The 11280-nt window shown below is 45.5% G+C and overlaps 1 protein-coding gene across 1 annotated transcript in view; it reads right to left on the minus strand.

Moving 5' to 3' along the window:
• Positions 1-7448, minus strand: part of FANK1 (fibronectin type III and ankyrin repeat domains 1) — a 61849-nt gene extending 54401 nt beyond the window's left edge. Inside the window, exon 1 of the mRNA XM_019555708.1 lies at positions 7323-7448. Within this exon, the coding sequence (XP_019411253.1) occupies positions 7323-7338 (16 nt within the window). The 5' untranslated portion in view covers positions 7339-7448. The remainder of the gene's footprint in view (positions 1-7322) is intronic.
• Positions 7449-11280: the final 3832 nt, after the last annotated feature.

The raw sequence follows: 11280 nt of genomic DNA on the forward strand, positions 1-11280 counted from the left end.
AAACCAGTTTGTGTAACTTCTGTCCCTAGCCTAAATAATACAACTCGTTCTATGCAGAATCTACTGCATCTAGGTATACTTTAAGGGAAAAAGTCATCCTAGAAACAGTAAAGCAATCTAGAATGGCTACGTGCTGTGACTTTAGTTAATATATAATGAAATATATTAATATTAGAGAGAGAGCCACTACATTCAACATCTTAAGGTTCTGAACTCATTTAATTTTGCTTTTCCCTGTAAAACTATTTCTTGGACACTGACTTATTATTCTGTAAGTGGTAGACCTTGTCATCTTGTATATATTGCCAGAGGCTGACCTGTGAAATTTTGCACTGTTTATGAGAACTAGAATTTAATAATGTACTTAAGGTCATGCCTAAAAGTAATAGAAAACCTAATGTGTCGAAATGTAATGATCAGCCTGATTTGATTACTATTTCTAATTATTTCATGGCACTGTACAATATATGCCTAATTCTTTAAACCAATTAAAGTATCTCTCTGGCTATTGTTATGCTATGCTTGTTTTAAACAAAAAGAAAAAAACCTATTTGTATTCACCTAACCAGGGCACAGATACCAGATTAACTTCACTCTCAAGAGTCATCTGATTTAATATTTTATTAAATAAGAAAAATACACAATCATTTAAAACAACTATTCTTTAACAGATCAGATTTCATTTGATAACATTATAAACAATTGCTAATGCATGAGCACATCCTTCTAAGCACAGGATTCTGTTTTAATAGTTTCTCAGTGGATGTGGCAGAAGTTCCATTTCTGGAATCTTTCAAAATTACATAAGGAAAAAAATATTGGGAACTATATCAAGGGAACAACCCCAACCACCAAGAATAGCAAATAGCCATTTTTTATCTTTAAATGTCTATGCTTCTATAAGGCAATTGAGGTGCTTCCCTCACAGAAGTGGCAACTGTTGATCCTCCTGGATTATGGTGTATGCACAAGGGCCACCCAGATCTTCCATACATATGCCTGGGCAGGAATTTTCGGAGGAGCGGAGGCTGCCCAGACCTTCCATTCTCCCTTTAGGCCATGGAGACAGAATCCAAAGATGAGACTGAGTCCAGATGTTTGGTGCCTCCATGGCTGTAGCTGTATAAGTGTCTGGAAATCAAACCCAGGTCTCCTGGGTGGTAGACAAGAAGTCTACCACTGAACCACAGGGGACTCACCTCACAGAAGTATATGAGAATGGAAAAGTGAACTATGTTACAGTTATTGAATGTTTACCTTGCAGTGGTTTCCTAAAACCAACCGGGTTCAGCCCCACAACTGACAAACTACTTTTCTACTCAGTAATTCTACAGAAAAAGGCTACATTTTTGTAATTTCTTTGGCTCCTGATGTTCTATAGGAACACTGATTACATTTTCTGGGTAAAAGCTCAGTTGGTGTCAGTAGCCAAACTACTGAATTCAGTGATGCCAGGATTTCATTCCATATTTGTTATTAACTAGAACTTCCCACTTAAGATGACAGACATTTCTTCATAAATTTCTCTATACATTTTAGATACCTGCATTCTAGGTCCTGCAACACCTAACTTCTAAGCATCTGGCCTCAGAGTACCATCAAACAATCTGGAAAACCCACATACTGGGTGCGTCTACATGAGACATTTTACCACACGGTAGACTAATCTACTGTGTAAATTTGCAACCACGTGCAGTAGCTACTGTGCATTAAAATAGGCTAAAGCACAGTTTTCTACTACCTATAAATACAGGTAGCTTTACTACGCATTAGGACATAGCTGCAGGAAATGGGACAATATCCCAGCCCCCACTCCAATCTCAGAGCAGGGGTTGGGCAGCGATCAGCTGCCCGGAGCAGGAGTGCAGGATGAGAAGCAGCTGCCTTTAAGGTGGGACAGCTCACCCCACCTCCCCTCCCCCCTCCCCGCCCCCTGCCAGCCCAGGGCTGGCACTCGGTGGAGCCTAGAGCTCCCTCTGGCTGCCATATAGGAGCAGAGCAGGGGAGGGATCTACTCCATTGGGAACAAATTTGCTACACTGGTATATGTATAGACACACTCCTGGTGGGTGCATGTGTAGACAACGCTCCCAAGGAAAGCTTATGGCACAGTAAACTTTCTGCACAGTAAGCTAATTGCACATATAGACATGCCCACTGAGTAGGGAAATAACTAGAGTAAGGGTAGGCAAAATGCAGTCTGCAGTCCCTAGGCCATTCTATCTGGCCTGTGGGGCCCCTAAAAAATTGCGGAAATTATATTTATCTGCTGCTGGCTGCCTGACATGCGGCCCTCAATAGCTTGCCAAAATTCAGTAAGCGGCCCTCCACCTGAAATAATTGCCCACCCCTGAACTCGAGCTTGCCAGTAGGAAACAGCTCTGGGTCTAGGGAAACTAAATTCCTATCCCCTCTCCAGACTTTAGGTACCTAAGTTAGAGCTACAGGAAGATACCTTCAACCACAAAGGAGCAAGAGCACAATCTCTTACCCAAAAGTATGTATGTACTGTTTCTTCAAGGAATTGAGCTGGTATCACTCTTTTCTTTTTACAATTTTCTATTTTTTATCCAATGGCTATTTAATGTAAAATGCATAAAACCCAGGGACAGTGACCAGAACCAAGGACTTCCCCTTACCTGCAGACTATCAAGAGATATAGTCATGCTCCCTCTTGCTTGTTCATCTTTTAGCCCCACAAATCTCATATTCCTTTCTGCACAGTGACACAGCTATGGTATTCCCCTGCAAAGTGGGTGATGTTAGTTTGAATCCTCTCAGATCAAGAAGGGAACTGAGCAGAGGCCTCCCACTACCTGAGCAAGTCCACACTGCTGCATATGGGGGTGGGGAGATGGGGATCCAATGCCACCTTTTTAAAGAAGAAGTAGCTAAGACTTTATTTTCTGAAGGGATCAATTCTGTTAATGTATGCCAAATGTAGAGCTCAGGGCATGCCTACCTGAATGAGCTTCTCTAAGGATCTGGGTGCCACTCTACCTAGTTTTTGGGTCCTGACAGATCTCAGATAACAGCTAAACATCTAGCTGCTCAGAACTGCAACTGTGAGCACCTAGTGAACTTGTGAATTGATCAAGGGGTAAGCCAAATGAGTTTTGGCACCTTCAGGGGTGGGCAATTATTTTTCCTGAAGGGCCACTTATTGAGTTTTGGTGTCCTCCCGAGGACCACACCTCTCTCTCCTCTCATTCTCTCCCCCTACTTCCCTCTCTCCCTCCCTCAGAACCCACCACTGCCCAGAGCTGTAGCATGCCCTGATCCCCACCCCAACCTGGAACCCGTCAGCCATGTCCACAGCTTACACCATCACCTGTCCAGCACAGCAGAAGCAGCCCCCGGTGGGCACCAGCATCAGCTGTGGATGCAGCCAGCAGGTTTTGGATGGGGATCACGGCGTCCACCTGAGTCAACAGGTAATGTCACTGCATCAATGCTGGCTAAAAGCAGAAACAGCCCTGCTTACCCACCACCACATGGCAACTGCAGCGAGCCACTAGCTACCTGTGGGCTAGATCCCACAAGTTGGTAACAACTTGCCCGCAGGCCAGACACGGTCCATTAATAGGATGGATCTGGCCCATGGGCCATCTTTTGCCCACTTCTGGGTTAGATGGCTGTTGCAGGCAGTACTTGATAGTAAGTTTAGACTTAGGCCTACAGTCCACCTAAATCTTTTTTTTGTTTTAAATGTACCTCAATCCTTTTTTTTTTTTTTTTTTGTTTCGGACCGTTAGTTGAAATCAATCCAAACAGTGGCCACAGTAATAGGGTAGGATTTTCCGAGTCCCAGCAGAATACCACAGTCATTAAAACAGTACTGTAATGAAACACAACAGTGACCAAGTGTAGTTGAAAGTCACTGAACTAGATCATTGTCACACAATAACAGTCTCCTGCTGGCAAAGCAAAACGGAGACTCTTATTTTCAAAGCATGAGACATTGATCCTTTGACAACGCTCAGTTACAGTGACTTTCTGATAAGAGGAAAGCAACCATGTCAGCTTCAACTGCAGTCAATACACAGAAGGGAAATTGGCAAACAGAGGAGGACTAACTGGAAGGAGGAAATATTTTACTTGCCTACTCCTTAGAGGATTACAAACAAAATAAAGAAAAAAATTAAGCAATTAAATATTTGACATTTCACCCCCCCCGCCCCCCACCAACACGTGATAACAGGGTAGACTGATTAAACTGAAGGGAGTTTAAAGCAGCTGTTTGAATCAGTATTACAAAGACCTGCTTTAAAATTAACGTTAATAACTTCTCTTTTTTGGAAATAGTCCTCAAAGGTTTCTTTACACTGGCAAACATATAAATTGGCAAGTCAAAAATACACGGTACTTCTTCAGTGGTTGGATGAGTTATCTTCAAAGATCCTGATTTTCTCTGACTTAAAAAAGCCCCAATTTTTGGTTAAAAAAAAGTAACTCCAAATCCACATTTTTCCCTGATTAAAATGAAACACCACTATACATATATCCAATATCTATATAAAGATATCTCTATATCTAGATAGATAGATACCTAATAGCTATCTATATATTAGTGGTGTTTCATTTAAATCATGAGAAAATGTGGATTTGGGGTTACATTTTTTTAACTGAAAATTGGGGAATTTTTTAAATCAGAGAAAAATCAATATCCCTGGTTATGTTAAAGATGGATCATCACACTGAAAAAAATAAAAGTAAAATACAACAAACAACAATAAAAGCCATGCTTCTTTTTGTCAAATTGGCTCTTCAGCCACAGTGATAGGAAATGTAACTCAGGTGTACATATAGCACCTGAAGCTACTTCGAAAACTTAATTTGTCCTTTATCTTTTAGCTTTCCAACAAAAATAACTGCGATAAGACAAACTTTCTCCTACCCTGTTTTACCCACAACCAGTTAAGCTCCAGAAGCCTGGTTGATGAACTTCCACTGTTCAAACTAAAAAAAATATAAATACTAAACATAAATATTGACAAATCACTATGGGAACTTAATGGAACTACAAAGGAGTAGTTAAAAATGGTCATAGGTGTTTCCTGGATAGGAGCCCTAACAGTTTCTTAGTAACCATAACTGGAAACATACCATTTCTTGGAACACAGTAAGCTTCACTGACATCTACAGACATCTCTCGGACTGTTGTCCCACAGGATTAGGCCCCTGCCATTCCCTGGGCTTTGGGGGCCTGCCCCTGCAGGAAAACAGCCCTGGATGCTGTGCTCCAACTTGCACACTCAGTGCCAGGAGGAATACCTCTGCAAGGGATTCCTGTGGTGTACATCTGCAAATACAGAGAGGGGAATTCATATGGGGGTTCCACATCTCTGTATCCGCTTATCATGGCCTGACCCAGGGCACCTGGGGACTCCCTCTAAATGGCATTCCTGTGCCTGCAAACCCCTACTGGAGATGTGTGCTTGCAGATCTGCAACAGGGGAAACTGCCTGCTGGAGATTCCCACAGTGCATACACTGCTGTGCCACATGTCAGGATGAAGCACCTGCTGCCATTTTCTTGTAGTATCAGGCCTTGAAAGCCCTGGGAGCTCTTGCCGAAGGCAGCTAGAAACTACAAGTAGCCATTGGCTGCCCTGACTCTCCAGCAAATATTCATTGGCTGAGAAAAGGGAGCATAAATTATGACTAGAGTAATTGCCATCACAACATTTAGGTATTTGTAGTGCAACCAAGGGCCAAGATGTCTGTTTGTTCGAGTTCTGTACTGCCATAAAAAATGTTTATGGTAGCACAAAGATGACATCTTGCAACTTATGATTCTGGTCCTACCAGTTTTACTCATCCAATTGGGTCTCTGTTCTAGAAACACTACAGCATATATCTAGGGATCTACCCAAATTAAAGGATGCACTGCACAGTGTATATCTGGTGTAATCTTGCTCTTTTCACTGCATTCCCCCCTCCTACCACCAATTGGCCAAGGAAGCCTGGCAGCCCCGCCGCTTGCTCCTGATCAGCCAGGTTGGGTTGACCCCAGCCCCCTCTGTGTGGCTGGATGGTGCCTTCTAAACCCTAGAGCTAGGTAAGAGCCACCATCCTCACTTAATGCCTCAGATATTCCCCAGAGCACATCTCTATAAGCAGGGAAAGCCAGGGTTTCCCAGCTTTACAGAGATGCACCTCAGAGATTGCCTGGGGTACATCTCTGGAAGCAAGAAATCAGCTTTCTCTCCATACAGAGACATGCCCTGGAAAATCTCCAACCTACCACTAAAAGCAGGGAACACAACCCCCATCCCTCAGGATCAGTCCCCTGCCCTAAGTAGGAAACCAGATGTCTGTTTCATCCAGTGAAGCAGATCAGCTGTGATAGGATACATCCCATGTGCAGCTGATCCACATATTTTAGTTATATGCCTTTATACCCTTAGAGGACAGTTCTGCAGGAGCAGCTAGTTCCCACGGACCCAATTCTGCAAAGATTTCTGCCTTTGGGCTATTTGTTTCACAGTTAATTGAACTGCTGCAATACACAAAGCTAACCCCTGGCGAGCCTTTGCTGTTTCAGGGTCGAAACCTTGGCAAGATCCTTACAATGATACCTCTTGTCACAACGGCATTAAAAGTCTCTCAATATTTGGCATTTTTTTAAAACTTCTGAAGCAATGAGATTCAGGGGCGGAGGAGGACGAGAGGGTGTGCTTGCACTCCCCTCTGATTCCTGCTCCACTCAAAGTTGAAAACCAACTGCGGGGCAGTGACAGCAGCATTTCAAGTAGGCTGAGGGAGTCGCTTGACTCGTTGTCAATCCACAGGTGCTGAGGCCCCTCCTCCTTTTTCATACTAATCAAACCACCCTTGTGCCCCTGGTAGCAGCTCCCATTTCCCAGCCCCGAGGGTGGCTTGGACTCATTCCCATGATGTTAGATGTGTTTTTGTTTCCCTCTTAAACTGAACTACACCCCCGGGGGCTTGGAAAAGCCTCTAACGTCTTTTAAACTGGAGACAAAGTTTAAAAAGAAACTTTTAAACTGGTTTAAAAGTTGTGCCCTAGAGCAGGTGATGCTCAACCTTCTTCCCCAGCGCGCACCGTCCTGCCACGTGGAGGGGGCGGAGGCAGCCCAGCCCGGGGGCCGAAAAGCCAAAGGAAAAAGCACCCCAATTTCGCTCTCTTGTTTTGTTTTAGCCCAACCCGTGGTTTTGGTTTTTGTTTGTTTTTCCCCAAATGTGGCTCTGGCGGCGCGGTCCGGGCTCCGCCTTGCAGCGGCGGCGGGAGGAGCCAGCTCGTGCGGAGCCGTCGGGGGTCCCCGCCCGGCCCCGGCTGTCCCGCAGCGCCCCGCTCACCCCGGCTCGGCTCCATGGCGGCGCCCCCGGGACCGTCCCCAGGGCGCGGCTGGGCAGCGCGGAGCCTGCGCGGGGCTCGGCCGCACCGTCTCGCAGCAACCGCGACCACGGACCGCGTCACATCTCCGCGTATCCCTGCGCCCCCCGGCGGGACGGGTCACCTGCAGCCGCGCCCGGGAGGGGGATGAGCACCTGCCCGTGCATGCGCCCTCGCGGCTCCGGCGTCTGGAGCTGTGGTCCGGCGAGGGGCGCGTCGTGGGGCTGTGGTGCTGGCTCCAGGAGGAGGGGAGTAGATTCGAGAGGCTCCCCAGACTAGGGGTGTGCAGTGAAATCCCGGCATCCCGCTGTGCCTGGGGTAGGGCGATGGCGGGCGCAAGGGTGGTGCCCTCTCCCCAGGCAGAGGGATACTGCCGTGTGGGGTGGTAAAGAGACCCTAGTGCATGCCCTTGGGCGGTTCTGGGGGTGTCCTCGCACCTGGCGGAGGGATACTGCTGTGTGGGGTATCCTCGTGAATGCGCTGGGACAGTTCCAGGGTTTCCCTCCCGCGGGTTGGAGGGATACTGCCATGTGGGGTCGTAAAGAGATCCTAGTGAATGTACTAAGGTGATTCCAAGTGCGCCCTTTTGCCAGGCGGAGGTATCCTGCCGTGTGAGGTCATAATGAGTGAATGCACTAAGGCAGTTCCAGGGGTGCCCTCTCACCTGGCGGAGGGATACTGCTGTGTGGGTAGTAAAGAGACCCTAGTGAATGGCCGAGGGTGGGTTCACGGGCGCCCTCTCGCCTGGCGGAGGGATACTGCTGTGTGGGTAGTAAAGAGACCCTAGTGAATGGCAGAGGGTGGTTTCAGGGGCGCCCTCTCGCCTGGCGGAGGGTTACGTCGTGTCTGAGGTGACAAAAAACAATGCTGGTTGATGCAGGGGCCTTGCAAGAGCCACCGGCTGTAGCTCTTGGGCAGGGGTGTCTGGTTATTTCCACCTAAGCAAGGCTGAATGTCCAAGTGAACTTCCGCTAATCAAAAAGGACCCTTCACATCCCGTTGCCTTGCACGTTGCCAAACTCTGGGGATCAAAACTTTGTCTTTTAATGGGAGAAGGGAACCAAGGAAAAGGATCTGTGACTCTGTTGGCTCTAGTAGGAGTTGGTAATGGTGAGCACCTCAGGGAGCTGTGAATAAAAAAAGCATTTCTGTTGGTACTCCCAGCCATACAGTGTCCTGATAATCTATAGCGGTTCCCAATCTAGCATATCATAAACAGAGGTGCATCATAAACAGAGAAATTGAAATCAGCAGATAATGTGATATGCTAGAACTTCTTATGGGTAGTCATTGTCCATAAGTCTGCTGAGGACATGTGCGCTAAATCAGTGACTGTCAACCTTTCTGGTAGGTGTGCCAGAAATTAGCCCTGCATTCTCCTGAGTGTCATTCCAATCTCCTTTCACTGCCCAATTTGCTACTCTACTTTCTGCTCCTTTTCCACTTGCTATCTGTCCACTCTCCACATTGCCATGCCACACAGTTACTGTTTGGGCCACTTGTGACTTGCATGTCACAGGCTTGCCCTAATGAATAAAAACATTGAGCGCTAGTTCTTAGTAAATATTTTATTTGCGGGTACCTGTTGCATTTAATTCTGTTCTTTTAGCTTTTCTTAGTAACTTTCAAGAAACCTTTCTGGTCCCTCTCCTCTGAGGCAACTTTTTGTAAGGAAATAGCTCAGAGCAGTTTGAGAGAGGGTGGCCATATGGGACCATGGAAATCTGGGACACTGCCCCGCACCAAAGTCAGTGGTGCTGCTGCAGGCAGAGGTAGAACAGCATGGTGCACCAGGCAAGTGGGCAGCCGTGGTACCTGCCACCCACCTGCCTGGTGCACCATGCTGCTTTGCTGCACCATTGGACCATGCCCCACACCCCTGTGATTCAGAGTCTCTTATACATTTCAACAATTGGCTGGGGCCAGCCTTTGAAATCCAAGACTGTCCTGGCCAAACGGGGACAGATGGTCATCCTAGATTCAAACTAATTTTTCCTGAGGAAAAGTTCCCAATTAATGTACTGGTACAAGTCCCTACTAAATATATTTCTTGTACATGAAAAAGGAATAGTTACTAATTAAGCATATCATTACAAACAATTTGTCTGATGTAATTCCACTGCATATATCATGTTCATTGTATATTACTGTTTTATTCCAGCTACATTTTTAGCATGAAAACCCTCTGAAAATATGGACAAGAGAATGAGGACAGCAAGGAGGAGAAAAGAATATATTTACACGTTTCCATAGAATTGCTAAATGTTACTAGTTGGATTTTGGAATACAACCTGCACTTTACCAAAATGAATGCCAAGACTGAAGACTCCAAGATTCGTCCCAAAAATTAGCCAGTGCCATTGAGAACACTTTAAAATATTTGACTAGTAAACAAACAAACAGATACAGACTTCAGAGTTCAATTATTTTCTATAATCCTTTGAGTCTAATTAGCTATGGCTTGAATAAATTAAAACAATGTCTCATAGCTCACGCAGGGCTTCATCTAAAGTTCAGTGAAGGCAATGAGCTTTGGATCCGACACATGGGATGAAACATTTGCAGAGGAAACTGATTTACATTAAGTAAATAAATTAATAAACTGTTAAAGAATCCACTGCACTTTGTCACAAAACATGAAGATAGTATTTGGTCAAAACCTTAGTTAACCAATTCCAGGTTCTGAATATGTCTTCTGAGCCCCATTACTGGCAGCAGACAGGAGCTCTGCAAGTTTCAGGCTCCACAGAAATTGTATGGTTGAGGTCAGGATGGGAAAGGTCACTGGTCTCTATCACATTTGTTTACACTCACCTAGTACGGATAATTTGTAATGTATAAATATAGCAACAGAATACGTACTATAACAAAAGAATGTTGCTGCTCACAAGCAGGGAAGAATTAAGGAATGTAGAAGTACTATTTCTCCAACTTGGGCAGCAGTGTCCCATGAGATTACTGAGTTCAGGACTGGGAGGAAAGGAAGAAAAGACAGCAGCAGAGAAAGTACCCTGGACTTTGGAAAAGCAGATTTCAACTGAATCAGGGAACTGATGAGGAGGATCCCTTCAATCTGAGGGTGAAAGGAATCCAGGAGAATTGGTGGTACTTTGAAGAAACCTTACAAAGGGTACAGGAATGAACCAACCCAATGAGTAAAAAGACTAGCAAATATGGCAGAAGACCAGCTTGGCTTAGCAGGGAACTCTTCAATGAGCTAAAACACAAAAATGAAGCTTACAGAAACTTGGACTAGGGAAGAGTATGGCATGCAGGTATTGGCATTGGATTTATGACCCAGATACCTCCCAGGTGGGCCCAAACCCCCAGACTGATCACAACCTCTCCACTTGATAATAGGTACATTCTTTTGATACATAGTGATAATAGATAAGAATAATGCAAACAATTCTATATCTACCAGTCCTAGAGCTGGCACAGAGGGAAGAGACATCTGGCCAGTATGCGAGCTTCACCCTGAGCTTCAGATGTCATCAGCTTGGAGGTCAGACAATAAGACACACCCTTCCCCAGTGGGGTGTGTGAGACAGGCTGGTGATGTGCCTTCTATCCATGGTGGCCTCAGGTTCCCTTCCTTTTCTATTCTTTCTCTCCTCTGATGACTCTTCATCTCTGGGCGTCGTTGATTGGCCTGCCTGTGATTGCTGTACTGTCCACATTCTGTCCTGTCATCATATTCCTTTGTTTCACAAACCCATCACATGCACACATCCTAATTTGGGTGTTTCTTGGGTCTCTTAAATTTGGTCTACTTGCCAAAGCTGGAAATCTTAGGACCCTACAGTTGGGCACCGTGACCTGGCACCAATGCTACAGAGTCCTTTATCTCTGTTATGGAACAGTGTGGTACATGTCTTTCATTTCCCAGTCCATGTGTCTGCTTGCCTGCATCAGACACAG

Source organism: Crocodylus porosus, unplaced genomic scaffold (assembly GCF_001723895.1).
Source record: "Crocodylus porosus isolate Cpor-Errol unplaced genomic scaffold, CroPor_comp1, whole genome shotgun sequence".
NCBI classification, from domain to species: domain Eukaryota; kingdom Metazoa; phylum Chordata; order Crocodylia; family Crocodylidae; genus Crocodylus; species Crocodylus porosus.